The sequence below is a fragment of the Budorcas taxicolor genome, chromosome 16 (genome assembly GCF_023091745.1).
Source record: "Budorcas taxicolor isolate Tak-1 chromosome 16, Takin1.1, whole genome shotgun sequence".
Lineage (NCBI taxonomy): Eukaryota > Metazoa > Chordata > Mammalia > Artiodactyla > Bovidae > Budorcas > Budorcas taxicolor.
The window spans coordinates 61,066,332-61,086,349 of record NC_068925.1 but is presented as its reverse complement, the minus strand read 5'-3'; the positions used below and the strand labels follow the sequence as shown (position 1 = coordinate 61,086,349).

Sequence of the window (20,018 nt, the reverse complement as noted above, 5' to 3'; positions counted from 1 at the left end):
AGTGAAGTCAGAGATTAAGGCAGGAGCTATTTTCTGCTACCACTGATGGTGTGATATACCTACTCTCCTTGTCAACAGCTTTCTTCTTCACCTTCCCTAGTTCCCTAAGTCTGACCTTACTATATATTAAGAAAATTTTCAGTGAGAAACAGCAATAAGAACTGACAAAGCAGCTAACCTTACGAGAGTCCAACAAAATATGAGAAGAAAAGTCATGTCTTCTTTGCTTTCTTCAAACCTCCTCCTGTATTTATGGATTTTTATATTTTAAGCCTAATGAAAATGATACTTTTCATTAAACAAGGACAGAATTATGATATTCCTGATGCTGGAATTTTGGATGTTGCCAAGGTGATAGTCTCTTTGCATACGAAAGAAATTTTGCATAGAGAAAGCTCTTTACATATATCACCAGAAAGATCACAATTGCAAGTTCTTCAGAAATGTTTTAATAAGATTCAGAATGACCTATATGTACTTTCCCTCATTTAACCAGAATTCTTCCTCAATCTCTAGCGTATCCCAGTTATAAAGGAAGGTTTTATCTATCCTTTGTATCTACTGTTTATTGATATAAATCTAAATGACTTATTACACTGTTTGTGTATATTAAATTGTGTTTATTGATATAATCTAAATGACTTATTATATTGACCTACGTCCTATCACTCCATGGCAAATAAATGGGGCTTACTTTTTTGGGCTCCAAAATCACTGCAGATGGTGACTGCAGCCATGAAATTAAAAGACGCTTACTTCTTGGAAGAAAGTTATGACCAACCTAGATAGCATATTAAAAAGCAGAGACATTACTTTGTCAACAAAGGTGTGTTTAGTCAAGGCTATGGCTTTTCCAGTAGTCATGTATGGATGTGAGAGTTGGACTATAAAGAAAGCTGAGCTCCGAAGAATTGATGCTTTTGAACTGTGGTGTTGGAGAAGACTCTTGACAGTCCCTTGGACTGCAAGGAGATCCAACCAGTCCATCCTAAAGGAGATCAGTCCTGGGTGTTCATTGGAGGGACTGATGTTGAAGCTGAAACTCCAATACTTTGGCCACCTCATGCGATGAGCTGACTCACTTGAAAAGACCTGATGCTGGGAAAGATTGAAGGCAGGAGAAGGGGACGACAGAGGGTGAGATGGTGGGATGGCATCACCGACTCAATGGACATGGGTTTGGGTGGACTCTCGGAGTTGGTGACGGACAGGGAGGCCTGGTGTGCTGTGGTTCATGGGGTCGCAAAGAGTTGGACACGACTGAGCAACTGAACTGAACAGAATAAACAATAAAGCATAGAACTTTCTTCTTTGAATGTAATACACGTCAGAGGACTTTCAGCCAGATCACGTTACTTCATAAACATTTGGGAACCTCTAAGAGAAACAAACATCATCCAATGTAATGACTACAGTACAGATTTCAAGCACAGCTGCTAGTGGAGAGAAAACCTGATTGCAAGAGAGTGTTCTGTCATAACTCATTCTGTGCTGAGTAACGTAATACTCATTTTGAGGAGAAATCCCATCAGTGTAGTGAATATGGCAATGTATTTCTTCAGAAGAAATACAAGTTTTATAGAGCGTCCGAGAATTCATAATAGGAAAAAAACACAAAAATCCTATTAATAAACATGGAAAATTCCTCAGAATACAGTCATTGCTTCCTCAATATGAGAGAACTCACACCGAGAGAAGCCCTGTAAATGTGTAACAGTCTTCTAAAGGAAAAAAAAAACAACAACAAACCATTCATGATCAGAAGAGAAACCATACTGGGGCAACCTGTGTATATAAGAAATGTGCAAAAACTTTAACAAGAGTTAATGGCACCCCACTCCCAGTAGTCTTGCCTGGAAAATCCCATAGATGGAGGAGCCTGGTGGGCGGTAGTCCATGGGGTCGCTAAGAATCGGATACAACTGAGTGACTTCACTTTCACTTTTCCCTTTCATGCATTGGAGAAAGAAATGGCAACCCACTCCAGTGTTCTTGCCTGGAGAATCCCAGGGACAGGGGAGCGTGGTGGGCTGCCGTCTGTGGGGTCGCACAGAGTCGGACACGACTGAAGTGACTTAGCAGCAGCAGAGCCTCAACTAAATACCAGAAAATTCATTCTAGAAATTAATGAGTGTTTACCTTACGGTAAACTTTTGCCCTTACTGAACGCTGAAGAATTCATACTAAGGAAGAAAATGTGGATTATGGGCAGAGAGGAAAAAAACACTTCTGCTTCCATAGAACAACTGTTACTTGATAAAAATTACATTCTTGGACTGGGTAACAGACTTTTGTGAAAATAACTAAACATGGTAAACAATGGGAGATGATATGCTTGCAGGCTGTACAGTGTAAAGCCTTGGAATGGTCACTCAAATTCAAATATCAAATAAGTATCATTCAATCACTATAGACACCCCAGCAGACAAGTTTCTCTCTTGGTGGAATTTATGTTCCACTGAGACCCTTCCCACGCCCCCGCCACCCCAGTCTCTAAAAACTTGACTTCTGACCACCCCCAACACTTATCATCTCAAGACTTCTGCAGTTTTGGTCAAAATCCTATTTATTACTGATTGAAGCTACACTTAACTGAAGCTCTCACTCTGAAGTCACCACCCAAACTTATTCTACTTTCAGGAATCCTCAAAGACCTAAAGAGTATTTTAAAGGTCAAGTAGTCTAAAATCCCTTGTTTCACTTATCTAAATTTTTTTTTTAACAAAGCCTAATGACATGAAATAGGTTATATTAGTGGCACACTCTATAAATGTCAAAACTGAAACAAAACCGCAAGTCTTCTGGCTCATGGCTTTTATGTTTTGCTACTATTTTTTGGAATTCAAAGGGCTTAAAAATAAATTTTAAAATAAGTGAAATTAAGTAATTGAGAATTTTCTGAACACCCACAGAAAGAGCTGTGAATGTTGGACCAATTAAAAAAAGAGAAAGCAAAATACGTAACAATTTACCTCTCAAAGTGAAAGTCATTCAGTTGTGTTCAACTCTTTGCGACCCCATGGACTGTCCATGGAATTCTCCAGGCCAGAATACTGGAGTGGGTATCCTTTCCAGGGGATCTTCCTAACCCAGGGATCGAACTGGGGTCTCCTGCATTACAGGTGGATTCTTTACCAACTGAGCTATCAGGGAAGCCCATTTACCCCCCTAATTTAAAGAATAACGAGAACAAAAAGACAGTGAGCAACTCTGATAGTTAAGAATTGTAAGGATGTATTAACAGAACTACCAGCTTTTTTCCTTCCTTGTAATCAGTGTAACTGCAGTGTCAGCAACCATATATCACTGTGTCTCCCTCCCATGCCTATCACTAAGGAATGGCTACTTATAAGGAGGAACGGGAGAAGAATGAAAAGCCGGGTTTTGTGTGAGAGTAATCACCATTCACAGAAGCTTCCAAATTTGGCCTTGCTGCTTGGGCCAGGGGGCAAATGAAGATTCTTAGGATTTCTGTAGCACAAGCTATAGGAACATCAGGGCAAGGGATTTCTGTAGCACTCGCTACAGGGACGGAGAAGGCAATGGCACCTCACTCCAGTACTCTTGCCTGGAAAATCCCATGGATGGAGGAGCCTAGTGGGCTGCAGTCCATGGGGTCGCTAAGAGTCGGACACGACGGAGCGACTTCACTTTCACTTTTCACTTTCATGCACTGGAGAAGGACATGGCAACCCACTCCAGTGTTCTTGCCTGGAGAATCCCAGGGACAGGAGAGCCTAGTGGGCTGGGACACGACTGAAGCGACTTGGCGGCAGCAGCTACAGGGACGTCAGGGCAGTGTCCACATAAAGGAGGATCCATCAGTAAATACAGGTAACAGACTGAGATGAAACCTGTCTCAGGTCCAACAAACAGGCGCTAGGGAACGTTCATACTCTCTGAGCCAATGAGCTGCAGCCCTGTAAAAATACTGCGCTCGTTTAAAAAATTTCCTTCAGTGTTGACAGGGAAGCACAGGGAAGCAGAAGGGGAGAAAAGTTATTTGGGAAATAAAATCAACTGGAGATACTAAAGAACCGAGGAAAGAGGACAGAGGGAGAAAAGAATGACTCGCAGGTTTCTGACTGGTACTAAAAATGGATAGACAGATGGTGCAAACCTCAGACAGACAACTTTAAAACCAGAGTGAACATTTTTTCTGTGTAATTCTATTAAGTAGTTTGGAAAATTATTGAACTTTCCTTTACCATTAAATTCTTTTCATTGGTGAACATGTTTTTCTCCCATTATTCTCTATTATAAAACAAAAAAAACAAAGTGGCAAAATCTGTTTGTTTGTCTTCCTTCACTTTCAAGCCATTTCAAGTGTGACACAAGTTGGAGAAAAACCAGACTGAGCATTAAGTCTGACTCAGATCTGCTTACTTAAAGACCAGATTTCTTCAGCCAGTGTTTTACTGATGGCTAAGGATAGTCTCTATATAATAAAAAATAATTTTGAACATCTCAAACATCAGGCCAATAGTTTTCAGAGGGAAACAAAAGGCTTGGAGTTTTTCTTTTTTTTCCTGAGCAATTCTGAGGTAGACAGTGCAGCAGACAGGCAGATAAACAGCTTTATTCTGAGAAAACAACTGGACTTTCTTTCTACAAGTCAAGAACAAGTTTAGGGACAAAAGTTTAAATAAATTCTGCATGATAAAGAAATACTTGGGAATACAGAATTCCACAAACTGGTAAGAATGGCAATGATCTACTTAGGGAACAGAATTAATGTGAAATATATAAGTTGCAAGTAACTCAGAAATTGCCTCATTTGCAGAAAACTGAGACCTGTGTGGTTCAATCACCAATTTGCAAATCTAATCACTAAACCACATAGCTGGATTCGGAATCTATATTCTTCAAAACTCAAATTTAGAACATTTTATTTCAGAAAATGTGAATAAATCATTACCTGAAATAGTTACATGTGGATATATACACAGAATACTGAGTTTAGACTAAAACAGTTTTAGTGTAACTAACGATCTTTTAAATAGTTTCATTTTATATATTATATACATATATATAGTTTTTAAAGCCTTATATAAAATTATGGATACTTGAACATTGGTATAATGGACAGAAACATGAAGATAAATTTATTTGTTCAGTGATAACCACTGTTTTTTCATATCTGAAGTTAAATCTGGATTTAACAAAAATAATTCACTTGGTAGTCAAGTTAATATTCTGACTACATAGTAAGAAAGACTTCATTTTATGCTAATAAATGAGACTAACACATTAGACTGGACAACATCATGACTTAAAAAAATCTTTTGTTAAAGTTATCAATAGAAAGAGTTTTACATAATAAACAAATAATATCTGTACAAACAATATGGAAAACAATTTGGCAGTATTTGATAAACTTAAGGATGTTAATGTGCTACAACTTAAGGTGTTACTGTGCACCAGAGTATAAACATGGATGCTGGTCAACAATGTTGGACATAAGTAGACAAAAAAGAAAATCACAGGGTACCATACGTAAAAAACCTGAAACCTGCAAAAGCAAATATTGTTAAGGGAGAACATACACATAGAAAATCGATAACTAAATGCACAGGAACAATACAGATCAATGATCAATACTGGATAGTGGGTCCTCTGGTGGGAGGAGGGAAGACAGGCGAATATGGAAGGACGCAGAGTGGCTTTAACTGTACTGGGCTAGGTAGGTACACAGAATTTCATCTTGTTACACTTTACGTCTTATTACATGTCTTAAATATCCCAGGATAAATCAGAAGACATTTTTCTGCCAGGTGACAAAGTCCTATTGATGCTGCCAGAGTTACTGTAATCTTGAAGATTATATGAGATGGATACATGACAAGAATATTTTCGTGCTACACTGCTTCTTCCAAAGGTTACTGCTTCAATTTTGGAAAAACAAACGAACAACATTCTCTCATTGGACAAACACTTACTAAACACTGTTCATTTTCTCATTCTAAATATTGAGTTCCCACTACATGCCAGATAAAATAGTAAAAGTATCTGTCCTAAGTGTCCTCATGTAGCTTAAAACCTAGTGGAAGTAGCAAGCAATAAACATATAAGCCCAGGACTAACGTCACTTTACACCGGATCACTCCTTCCTTCTTAAAAATACGTCCTTCACTTGGTTCACTGAATTTCACACTAACCTAGTTTTCCTCCTAAATCACAGGGTGCTGCATCTCAGTTTCTTTTGCTAGTTCCTCCTCAACACTAAATAGGTTCCTTCTTTCCTCCAAGTATATTCACCCTTGGCAATTTCACCCATGCTTTAAATATCTCTACACTGACAACTCCCAAACTTACATTTCCAGCTTAAACTGGTGGGGGTGGGGGTGGTGGAATATATATAGAGAGATATAGATATATAAAATACAGTATATATTACCTAACTCAACATTCTCTTTGGCTGTCCAACACACATGTAAAACTAAACATGTCCAAAGCCAAACTCAAGCTCTTCCTTCAAAATCTGCTCCTCTGGCCTTTCTCCACAGACTACACTGCATATTCTGTTCTCTATAAATGGCAGTCCCAGGAGCTATGAACACAATACTAACCATTTTCCATCTCAAAGGCTATGGAGGAAATCAGGTGTCAGGTCAAAAATCTTGCCATCATCCTTGACTCCTCTTTGGCATACAGTGCCTGACAACTTCTCACCACCGCCTCCCTTCACACCCTGACCCAAGTCACCTTCCTCGCTCACCTGGTCTCCTCGATTCAGTCCTTGGTACCTGCTCCTCCCCACCCCCATGCTTGCTTCCCCACATACCCTGGTCAGCAGTCAGGAAGAGCTACTTAAAACCCAAATCAGAAAATGTCACTCATTTGCTCAAAACCCCTCCATAGCTGCTGATCTTTTTCAGAGTAATGGTTCTCCAGGTCCCATGCCATCTGGCCCTCTCACCTTCTACTAGACTCCCACACTTACTCACTGAGCTCACTGGCCTTTGCCCTGGGCTTCACACCTCACTCCAGTAATCTTTTCCCTTATGTGAGCATAATAAATAGTTTACAGTGGGCAGATGCATAATAAATGTTAGTCTAATTCTTTTTAAAAAATGTCTTCCTTGATTTTTTCTTGTCTCTGAGATACAACACACAGTCACATTATAAAGTCACAAAATAAAGGTATAAGGAAAAGTATTCAGGGCCATTGTAGACTTGTATATACTACACCAAATACTCTATATTTTGTTCCCAAAAGAACTAAGAAAGAAACTTACGGCACTATATATCGGCACTGTTCTGTCTGCCTGGAACACTCTCCCCCCTAAACAGATGAATGGCTTGCTCTCTCATCTCGTTCAGGTCTGTCTCAGATGCACCTTTGCAGTGAAGCCTTTCTGATCACCCTATGCTAAATCACAGCTCTCACGGCCCTCACGCCCTGTCCTCTTCTGGCTGGCTGATACTTTCCATGACACACTACTAGCTCACTTTACTCAAATGTAAGATGCACAAGGGCAGGAGTTTTGGTCTCTTCATTGCTATAAACCAGCATCTGACATAGAACAGACACTCAGTAAATACTTATTGAACCACAATCCATAAATGTAAAACTGCAACTGACAAGTCCAGTGAAGTAGTAGGAAGTGCTGGGAGAGCATGTATGAAGAGAAAAAAGTTTATCTGAGAAAGTCAAACTTGACTTGAGAAGTGAAGGATGATTAGGAGTTAAGTAGGATGCACACAGGCTCAGTGGTGAGAGGGGCTAAAAGGCCACTGTAGCTAGACCAGAAAGAGGTAGAAAAGGTGGAAGATGAGGTTGGAGTAGGTAGGAAGAGGCAAAACTTAGAAGAGATTTGTAGACAATATTGGGACAATGTGTCTTTATCTTCAGAGCGACAGGAAGCCACTGAAGCATTCTAAGCAGAAGAATCATGAAAGCAGATTTACATGTTGAAAGATGACCTTGGCTACTGGGTACAGAAAGTTTAGAAGGGTCAGGATGGATGTGGACAGATCAGGTAAGAGGGCAATGCAACAATTCAGATGAGTTACCATGGTGTATTTGATTAGGGTATTCAGAGTAGAGAGAGAATGGATAAATAAGAGATTTAGGCAAAAAAAAAAAAAAATCAACAGGATCAGTGTTAAATCAGATCAGGAAGTGGGGTCAAGGGAATTTTTAAGGTTCACTTCTAGGAAGTTCACAAAAAATCCCCATTGACTTGAAGGTTATGTCCATAAGCGGTCACTGCTAGATCGTCAGTGTTCAACTCCTTGCCACAAATGGCTATGGAACACCTGCAAGGTGGCAAGATGTGCTGTAATCGTACAATATACACTGAATCTCAGAGTCTTAGCACAGAAAAAAGAGAGTAAAAACCTCAATAATTTTTATACTGATTACAGGTTGAAGTGATAATATTTTGGATGCTGCAGTTAAATACAATTATTAAAATTAATTTTACTTGTTTCTTTTTATTTTGTAGAAAATGTGAAGTTATATTAATGGTTCACATATTTCTACTGGATGGCACTAACCTCGTCTGAAACTTCTATACTTCTATAAATATAGAAATTACAGTTTATTCAAAAGGAAAAGAAATATGTCTAAAGAGAAGAGGTAGCGCTAGTGGTAAAGAACCCACCTGCCAATGCAGGAGACATAAAAGATGTGGGTTCAATCCCTGGGTTGGGAAGATTCCCTGACGGAGGGCATGGCAACCCACTCCAGTATCCTTGCCTGGAGGATCCCATGGACAGAGGAGCCTGGCGGGCAACTGTCCATAGGGTTACAAATAGTTACACATGACTAAAGTGCCTGAGCATGCACAAAAAGAGAAGATGACTGAACTTTAGGACAAGCCGTTGCACTTTTTATGAAGAATTTAGTTTGCTTTGTTCAAGGATGTGAGGAAATGAATATTTCAGTTACTATTATTTAAACACAAAAGCCATTTTTCTCTTTGTGTCTTCTTTATAGACTAGATTGTTTTGCTTCCTCTGTTGCTAAACTAATGGTTTCAGAGTGCCCTCCATCCACGGTATAGGGAGAAAGGGAAAAATAAAATAAAATTGTAGATATAACAAAGACTTAGAGATCATTTAGGCCCATGCTTTCATTCTGTAAGTGACAAACTTGAGATATTCAGACATTAAGCAACTTGAAAAACCCAGGACTGTCTATGTCACTGAAGATACAGATGTTTTCTCTAACAGCTATGTTATAGTTGACCTGAAAATACTATAACAAATTCACTATATTTTGTTCTGAAAGAACTAAAAATATATGTCTTAAGGTACTGAATATATCAGTATTATCTATGACTTAGTTTGGGGATACAAAGTCATATGTATATTCTTACCTGATAAGAGTGGAAAAAGCATCAATTTTTAGAGTCTGAAAACCAGTTCTAATACTAAGCTGTAGTCAGGGACAACTGTCACGCTGTTTTCTCATCAGTAAAATAGACGCTACCATATTCAGGTTGTGATAACGATAGGAACGTACATACACACACAGTGTAATAAACAGCTTTCAGTGGGTAGATGCATAATAGTCTCCTCCTTCTTATTAGAACAAAAAATGCCTTGCTTCTCTCTCTTCTTGCTAAAGTGTCAACACACAGTCATATTATAAAGTTATAAAATTAATGTACAAGGGAAATGATTACTGAAGTGAGCTGTGAAACCCAGTAGCTTACTCCCATTATCCCATTAAAAAGATTCAAAGCCTCAGGTAGATCATCCAACCTGCCCAAGCTACGCCCCCTTCAGTAAAGTGATGAAGCCAAATAAACCAAAATGACTCAGTCTCATCTATGACTCAACAGTGTATAGCTATGAATGCCACGAGTTTCCAAAGCCTGAATAACGCCAAAAGCGTTAAACATTTAAAAATTAAAATGAAGTGTAATTTTTCATTTCTAAAACTTCTCAATTTGAGATACAATTCACCATTTTGCATATTTTAAAGGGAAGTTCTTACAACTACTCACATCCGGTTGAATGGCTTTAAATACTGGAACATCCATTAGTGTTATCTGACCCTGAAATAAAAAGTAAAAAATTTTTAGAATTTCTTCTTTGGAATGCCATAATATGACATATATCTGAAATTAAAATTATTAGTCTGTACTCAAATCTTTACTAGAAAAAAGTCCCAATTTTATAAGGGCTTTAAAAAATGAAAATTTAGCCCTTACACCATAAAATAAAAGTATTTCTATTTATCTCATGCCTTTTCATATGTTCCTGTGAGACAAGTGAGGTAAAGTTATAAAATAAACAAATAATTTTAAAAGCTTGAACATGGTCATACATTGTGTGTGTTAGCTATTCAGCAGTGTCTGACTCGTTTCGACCCTAAGGGCTGTAGCCCAACAGGCTCCTCTATTCATGGGATTTCCCAGGCAAGAATACTGGAGTGGGTTGCCATTCCCTTCTCCATGGGATCTTCCCGACCCAGGGACTGAACATGAGTCTCCTGTATTGCAGGCAGATTCTTTACCACCTGAGCCACCAAGGAAGCCAAATACATACACTAAATCAAAATAAAAAACAAAAATTGGATCTACTGGTTTATAAAGCAGTGGTGTTGCTGTGACTATTAAATCATTATCTATTCAAACAGTAATATAAAATGTGATAATCATACAAGGGTATTTTTTCCCAATTTATAAAAAGTAACTGACTCGACACTAGTGGCAACTCATATTGAAAGTCTTCACATGATTATGGACCTATCTCTCTTGTGACTACAGATATAAAACAAAATCTAGCAATGTATGAAAGTTTATTCCTGGAATGTAAGAGTAGTTCAATATCAGGAAATCAGTATATTCTGCTAACAAGCTAAAGGAGAAAGATAACATAAATGAACACTTGTCTGTTAAGTATTAAGTTTTTCTAGGTATCCTTCATGACAATGCAATAATGCCTTCAACTTTAATTTTTTAATTTACGTAAAAGTACTTCTTTCCTACCTATGTCAGTAAAGTACATTTAGCTTGAGGAGGAGGTGTAGGTAGAGACGAAAGCAATTATCATAAAGGTAAATACCTACTATTACTTCTCAAGTTGATAGTGTAACCTACAAAGCTTCTCTAAAAGTATTGGTGGATTTTTTTTTTCCACCTTCCCCATTTCATTCCTCTGCCTGCTCCATTGTTGTGCTACTCTCCCGACTGATTCCCAGATCCAGTTTTGCATTTTTTTTTTAAACATCTCTGTTGGGCCTACAAATTCTAACTGAATAGTACCCATATGCAAATTATGTGCAAAAACTGGAGAACGAGAGGTGGAAGACTTACCGCATATTCTTCTGGTGTAACCTTAAGGACATCAAATACCACAGCATCAAAACTTTTCTTCAATTCAGAACCTTTGTCACTTAATGATTCAGAACTGCTACTTTTCTGTTAAATTAAAAAAAAAAATGAAGCCACTGAAAAACTGTCTTGCAGTCAATATCATGGAAACTAGACTGGCTTTAAAACTGAGGAAGCTAAGAATACTGAGTTAACAAATTCTAGAAAAGTTAGTCGGAACAGACTGCTTAGTTGGAAGAGCACTAGAAAAAGGGTTGGGCAATGTAAAATTTAACCTTAGTCAGTCAATTCAGTCTCTCAGTTCTGTCCTGCTCTTTGTGACCCCGTGGACTGCAGCACGCCAGGCTTCCCTGTCCATCATCAACTCCCAGAGCTTGCTCAAACTCATGTCCATTGAGTTGGTGATGCCATCCAACCACCTCATCCTGTGTTGTTCCCTTCTCCTCCTGCCTTCAATCTTTCCCAGCATCAGGGTCTTTTCAAATGAGTCAGTTCCTAAATTTAACCTCAACTTTAGATTTTTACATTTGCGAGTAAGTCATTTTCCTATATGTCAGTTTCCTCACCTGACCCTCCTATCATTTCCAATAGAAATGAAGGATTTTAACAAGTTCAATGATTTTCAAATGAGATTTTAAAAAAAGGCGGGGGGGGGGAGGATACACTCATCTATAATTTTTAAAACTAATGTTTATTAAGAAAAAGATAAATTATTTTCCTAACACAACAGGAGAACATTTAAAATTCCATTAACTAAATAACCCAGTCTTATCTGTCAAGTGAATGTCTGTCTGTATAGTACAATTGATACTGCCCTTCCTATTACAGTACAAATTTAAGTGTTTTCTGCTTTAAGGTTACTGCTTAATTTTAATTTGTTGTTGCCATATGTAGAACAAAAGATGGCTTTTGGCTCTGAAGACCTTATTTCTGTTAAATTTCCACTTCATCTGTACTACAAAATAAATACGCATTTTGCAAATCACTGACTGAAATCAAAGAAAAAGCACTGTAAGAACATTCAGATCACGTTCTGTTAAATGGTGGTAGAATATCAGGCTACAGTCAATGGCACAAAAAATTGACCAAAGTTTCAATTACAGAGGTATAATATGTATGTCAAGCTAACAGCTATTATACATCAGTTTTGAGCACTTGTCATTATGTTTCATTTTTACTTTTTCCTTCCCTTTCAGTTCAGTTCAGTGTAGTTCAGTTGCTCAGTCCTGTCAGATTCTGCTACCCTTTTAGTAGCAACTAAATATCGAAATCACTACAAAGGAAGGGATCTCTCGTTAATTTTGGGAAATTCTGCACCATTATTACTTCAAATATTTCTTCTGCTCCTTCCTCTTTCTCCTCCTCTGATGTTCCATTATGTATACACTACACCTTTAGTCACCAGCCCCACCATTCTTGAATATTGAGTTCCGTTTTCCTCATTCGATTTTTCTCATTGCACTTCAGCTTGGGAAGAGTCTACTGAAATGTCTTCAGGTTCACTGATTCTTTCCTTAGGTGTTTGCTGGTTATCAGTCTACTGGTGAGTCAATCAAAGTCATCTTCATTTCTTGTAAAACGTTTTTGATTTCCAGCATTTCCTTTTGATTCTTAGAGTTTCAATATTCCTGCTTAACTACCCATCTATTCCTGCATGTTGTCCATTTTTTCCATTAGAGCTCTTAACATTACTAATCATAGTTATTTTAACTCCCAGCCTGTTAATTCCAAAATCTCCTGCCATATCTGGAGTTTCTTACTGCATTGTTTGCTTTGCCTCTTCAATCTAAGTTTTTCTGGTTACCTTTCAGCATGTCTTAATATTTGCTGAAAGTCAGATGTGACTTAGTAGGTAACAGAAACTGAGGTAAACAAGCCTTTAGTGTAAGAGTTTATGTTTATCTAGATAGGAGTTATGTTGTTTACTATTTGTTGTGGCTAGAGGTGTCTTCACTTTCCTGTAGTGCCCTTGTTTTTGTCTCTGGGTTTCCCTAGAAACTCCTTAGATAAGATATGCGCCTTGCAGTTCTTTAGGCTGTGATCCTTTATTATCACACAGGAACCCTGTTGATGTGGTGGTAAGGTATGGGAAGTAGGAAGAGGAGATATGTTCCACCGCCCTATAGTCTGTTACTTTGGTGAGGCTGTGCACTTAGGCTGTGACCTTAGGTGATTCTCAGTACCCCAGACTTCCCTTAGAAAGTAAGACAGGAAGGCTGGAGGGCTCAGAATTGGGTATTTCTCTTTCCCCAGGTAGGTTAGGATCTGGTAAAGTCTCCCCCGAGGACAGGTGGAGAAAAGAACATGCTGGGCATATTTCAGGATGATTACTTCCCCCTAGTATATTTCAGAATAGTTACTTCCCCTCCTCCAGCTGGAAGCATGAGGGATTTTTCTATGATCTTCACTGTGAAAACTTGGTGGAGCTCCTGGAGGTAAAATTCACAAAAAGTGGGGTGGGAGGCCTAAAACTAAGCCCCCAGGAGATGTTAACTCTCAAGCTAGTCCACACAGAGCCTCTAGCAGCTTGTCAACTACAGTGAGTGTTCCTGCCCTTTCCCAACTCCAGTGATTTCTGCTCTTGGTAAACAGTGATTCTCTCTATTTGCTTCTCTCTCCAGTTTTCAGGGCACCACTTGTCGATTTGCTCTGTGACATCAGTTCTCCAACGGAGCAGGTTTTCAGATTGTTCAGCTTTTTTCAAGCTGTGAGGACAGGAGTCATAAATTCCAAGCTCTTTATGTGTCTGAGCAGAAACCCAAAGTCTCATAAACGGATTTCATATATTTATCTTATTCCATGTGTTTGTTCTCTGTTACTATGACTAGCTTACAATATGTCAACAATGTTATTTTATATTCCAAGACTAACACAGAAATTTATTCATGTCAATAATTCAAATAGACATCAGTTAAACAGTATATATACTAATCCAGTAACTACCAAATAAATATATTGTCAGGTAAAGACATTCATTTTAAACATAACTTGGCAATTTTCTCCAAGTTTCTAACTCATTCAAAAGAAATGAGCAGATCATAATGGCAATCTTGCTGCTGTTAAGTCACTTCAGTCGTGTCCGACTCCACAGACAGCAGCCCAAAAGGTTCCCCCGTCCCTGGGATTCTCCAGGCAAGAACATCGGAGTGGGTTGCCATTTCCTTCTCCAATGCATGAAAGTGAAAAGAGAAAGTGAAGTCGTTCAGTCATGTCCGACCCTCAGCGACCCCATGGACTGCAGCCCACCAGGCTCCTCCATCCATAGGATTTTCCAGGCAAGAGTACTGGAGTGGGGTGCCATTATCTTAATGCTTATCTTATCAACACGAATAATCATTTTCCTCCTTTCCTTCTTACAAACCATTAGCAGGGGCTTAAAAAATTATGAGTGATGTGTTTCTACCTGCTTCCCCACTGGCGACAAACTGGCTGGCATTGATAAGAAGCTAAGCAGTACTGAGACATAATGTACACTAAGTTCATAGTAGTCATTCTTTATCCACTGAAAGACTAAAAAACTACTGACACTTCTAAATGTATGAAAAAAGTTCACCACCCCTCTACTGATACCAGACTCTTAAGCACAGGATAGGTCTAAAAGGTAAAGATAGAAGGGTAAAGATAGAAGCTTGCATTTTGATATGTTAATACATCTTTATTTTAAGAGAAGATAGAAAAATATGTATTTTAAATTTTATTTTCTTGACATAGCAGGAAGACAATTTAAAAGCCAGACTTTCTACCCTTACTTCTCACATACTGAATTATACTACTCTGAGGTTTCATGGAATTCATCTACTTTTAGAAAAGGCAACATAATTTTTTATACAAGTGAAATGATCTGTTTTATTTTAACAAACAATTCTGTACTGTTTCCTATCATATTATTTCATATATTTCAGGACATAAAGTCATAAATATACCATCATATACCCACATACATTTAACAAAGTTAAGAAATATGATTATAAAGATACCAATATACATGCAATATAGACATATTTACAAATATATTTAATCCATGCCTCAAGGAGAAATAAAAGCTATATACAAATTCATGAAAAAAAATGATTAAAAAAAATTTTTTTTAAGTAATAGCTTCAGAAAGAAGAAAGCTCCTGTTTAGGGAATCAGGAGAAAACTTTCATAAAGGTATAGCATTTAAAATAGAAAAAGCTGAGGGTTTAAACATCAGCAAGATGTAGTATTCTTTCATTAGAATATAAATTTTAAGTAGAGAATCAGTGGTAGTTAAATCCATTAGAAAGAAAATTTAAGCCCATTTTGAGAAAAGTCCTAAATGCAGGGCTGAATGTCATGGGTATTTAGTTAGTAGGTAACGAGGAACCACAGACAGTTTGGGAATACAATAAAGTTTAACAACTGTATTTTAAGAATATTAAAAATGAGTTATAGTCAAATGGACCAAAAACAGCAGAGAACAGAAGTGCAAGATCAAAATAAAAGGCCTCTACAATATTCTAGACAAGAAATAATAACTGACCAAACCAAGATGCTTCTAGTAGAAACAAGGAGAACAGGACTGGCTCTCAGAGATAAGCTGTGGTGGCCAGGCTCTAAGCCAGCTGCCAGGCATTCTCTGTCTCTTGGTGGTCACTGGCCTGTGTGATCCTCTCCACTAGAGTGTAGGCAGGACCCAAGATGTTACTCGATGATTACATTACAGAGGATTCCAACTTATGTTCTGCTCGTGGACTCTCCCTGTTGTGATGTGAAAATGGTTGTGCTGAGCAAAGGAGAAGCAGGTTAATGCAAAATCTATAGAACTGAACTTAGATGCTAAGGAAATAGTGATGTTACTGATGGAAGTTACTGATGGAAGTCAGAGAAGGGGAGTGAGCTTTTTTTTTACAAGTAGAGCAGAAGAGAAACAAGTAAACTGATTTTGTTCATATTATAAGTAAAATGCCTGGTCCATCATAAATGCTTAATAAAATTTGTAACAGAAGCCAGAGCTAATAAATATGGAAATAATCTACATAGGAAAAATAATTGAAACTGCTGACTGAGAATATTCTAACAACAGCAAGGCCTATGTAAATTTGCTTGGGCAAAATGAAGCTGAAATTACCAAGGAACTCTGAAGTCAAGGTGTAAAAGCATCAAACATTTTTTTCTCATCCTCTATGGTAAGGATGAAATAAAGGGGAAATACAGAAGCTAGATGCTGAAAGTATTAAGGAAAGCAGGCAAGTACCCTAGATCTATAGACAAAGCAAAAAAAAGGAGGGGGGGGTGGCAAAAATAAAATCATAATCCATTAACCAGAGATGAGCATCTAGTTCAGTCTTCATCTCCATCTCCAACAGTCTGAGCTACAGCACCAGAAGAGCCCTTTCAGCACTGCAGCCTAACGGTTCTCCAGGTTCCTTCAGCAGGCTTGGAACCAAGGGATCTGAGTGTCAACATGGCCATTCTTTGCCCCACTTGTTCTACTGCCCTCAAGGTTCATATAACGTGAAAATGCCTTAAGAAGAAATCCAATGCATCCTTCAAAACTAAAACTAAAAAAGAGTTTTAAGTAATCATTATCTGTCAATTATATTAAGTAGGTAGGGATTAACTCCTAGAATGTATAATGAATACATGGATGGTACAATTAAAATAGCTTTTTAAAAAACTGAAAAGCCTGTAACCCTTTTCTCAAGCTATGATTTAAAATCTGTAACCAACCATAATGCTTAAAAAAAAATTAAAATGCCAGGTAAGAAATTTTACAACTAAACTTCTTAAATGTCTTACCTCAGAAGCAGTCGCAGCAATATTAACATTGCTTGCCTGCCCGTTCATTAGGTCCATGCTTCCCACAACATCAGTCCCTGACGCTATTTAGTAGCAACAGAAGGCTGACTGCTTCACGTCCAAGGCCACAAATACATTATTATTCCTGCAAAAAAAAATAAACAGAAAACTTTAACTGTGCATCTTATTGGAAGTTTAAGAAAACAAATCCATACCTCTCATCATGCCCCCAAATAAAATACTTCCAGTTTACCAAATTCTGTTTTTCATTTCAGGTAAATCAGTAAATCCAGTCTGAGGACAATCCTATTATGCTACTTTCAACACATATGTTCAATACATGCTACTGTTATGTTCTTTATTTGCAAAACAAACATATAACTTTTCATTTATTGTTAGAAAAAAATTTTAAGTGTTTGCTTTAAGAAAATAAAAAGTGTAAAAAAAATCTTGCAAAGTAACACATGGCCTAACAAAATAATGTCTTAGAGATCTAAATGACATCCCTAAATCAACCATACTGAGTAAGTTTAGCATTGCTGAAAGTCTAGAGTTACAAAGTTTATAAGTTGATAGTTGACAAAGATATCACAAATAATTAAAAACACATTATTATTTATAAAGATATCACATGTTATAAAAATAACACAATATATGATATATATATTTATTTGTATAGGGCTTTAAAGCTTATTGAATAGCCTCAATCCATTATCTCACTGATCTTCACAATGATGATAAGGCTAATTAAGGAGGATTTCATTATACTCATAACACAGACACTGTCTCTGAGGACACAGGCTGGTAAATGAGGAGTCAAGAATAAAATTCAAGCCATCTGAAATTCTTGTCAAATATTTTTTCCACATTACCATATTTTTTCTACTTTACTGAAACTCAAAATGTTCACTTGTGATTCTAATCCCTTGCCACAAAGAAACTGCCTCCTAGATGGGTATATTGGCAACTATCTATCTCGGAGGCAATTTCTTCCTCTAAACAGAGTAAGGCCCCTTTCAAACTTTAAATTTCTATGATATTTTCCAGAAGAGAAATGATAAGTGTCTATCAATTAGGTATTTAAAACTGTATCTATTTTTACTGAAGTATAATTGACTTACATTATTAGTTTCAGCTATACAACATAGAGATTTGATATTTTTACACATTACAATGACCATCACAATAAGGCTCATAACCATCTGTCACCACACAGAGTTATTAACAATATTACTGACTACATTCCCTATGCTGTACATTATAAAATTATACCCACTTAACCGGAGCTTGAAATACTAATTTGCCTGAAATGCTAAGTTTCCTCTCTCTGGAAAAGCAATGTATGGCAGTGATTTAGAAGCACAAACTACAGGGCAAAACTGCCCAAGTTTAAACCCAGTGACCTGTTTACCTTTTCTGTGCCCAATTTCCTTACCTATAAAACAGAGATAGAAGTACCGACTTCACAGAGTGGTGATGAGAGATTAATACATGCAAAGCACCTAAAACAGTGCTGACACACGTGAAGAGTGCTGTTATAATAATGCATGTTCTGCCTACTCGCTACTGAATCCACACGAAGCTTAAATTCAAGAGAATCTTCTAATTAAAAAAAAAAAAATCTTAGGAATACTCCTCCGACAAAACACTTGTTGGTGGGCATCAGCAATATCCTGATGGCAGAAACAATGAATGAGAATGCCTAAACTATGTTTCCCAGATGTAGCAAAAACACGCTGCTGGTTTTCAAATGCTTAAAACTTTTTACTAATGGTGGCAGACTTCAGTCACATCCTAAATTTATCTTCATTTCTTCAGATATATCCTAACTACCTGCTATGCGCAAAACACTGTGATAGAATTTTTTTAATTACAAATATATTAGGAACAATGATTTTTAAAATAATCATTTGGAAAACCAATGTGAAAAGGAATAGAGCACATAAATACTTCAATGTACTCCAATCTACAGTATTTCATTTTATAAACTTTGTTTATTCTTAAGAATCTTACTAAGAATCATTTATATTTATGCTACTATGCAAAATGAACTTGATAATTCAAATTCTTTCTGAAGGCAATATTCAGTTTACAATGAAATGTTTTCAAACAATTTTAACTTCATTTCACATTCTGCACCTGATTAATTTAGATATGAATTCATACATCAAGAGTGCCCCCTAGTGTTAAGAAAAATTCATCAAATCGTTAAAAGAAATGTATCCTTCATCTAATTTACATATCAAATAAATAAATTTTATGGTTAATATTCAGAGAAGGAAATGGCAACCCACTCCAGTACTCTTGCCTAGAGAATCCTGTAGACAGAGGAGCCTGGTAGGCTGCTATCTATGGGGTCGCACAGAGTCGGACATGTCTGAAGCAACTTAGCAGCAGCCGCAGCATGGTTAATATTTACTAAAAAGCAGGTAATATACCAGGAGTAAACACTAATACATTTGTGAACTATTGAGAGTAAAGAATCACTCTCTCTGCCTGCATTTAATTAAAAAGTAATTCAAATATCCTAATGAAAGCTGTAATATTCAAAACCATTATGTGAAATGAAAGGCAGCAAAGCATACCTTAATGAAAGTCTTATTCTAATAATCACGTACAAATGTACTACATGTCAATAGTATTTAACAGCGTTCAAGTACAACAAAGCCTCATACAATACCATAAAAACACTGCAAGTCCCAAGAAACAGGCATGGGTTAATTTTCACAACATGTGCCTCAATACATTTCTGTGCTTTGCACACAGAAATGTTCAAACTGGATAAGACAAATACATGCTTTAATATTATTTACTTTTCCCAGTACTATGTATAAACAGCACAATCATTCACAGTAAACACCAACATCACAGAAGCGCTTTTCTTAGTTAAATTATTTCCTCCTATTCTCTTCTGAAACTTCTAAAAACTGTCCTTTAGAAGGGTTTAAATCTCCAGACAGGCAT

The 20,018-nt window shown here is 37.2% G+C and overlaps 1 protein-coding gene across 1 annotated transcript in view; it reads right to left on the bottom strand.

Moving 5' to 3' along the window:
• Positions 1-17,111, bottom strand: part of RALGPS2 (Ral GEF with PH domain and SH3 binding motif 2) — a 112,701-nt gene extending 95,590 nt beyond the window's left edge. The window contains exons 1-3 of the mRNA XM_052653513.1: positions 17,055-17,111; positions 11,274-11,378; positions 9,960-10,010 (exon numbers count right to left, since the gene is read on the bottom strand). Coding sequence (XP_052509473.1) covers positions 9,960-10,010; positions 11,274-11,378; positions 17,055-17,111 — 213 coding nt within the window. The remainder of the gene's footprint in view (positions 1-9,959; positions 10,011-11,273; positions 11,379-17,054) is intronic.
• Between the last annotated feature and the right edge of the window lie 2,907 nt (positions 17,112-20,018).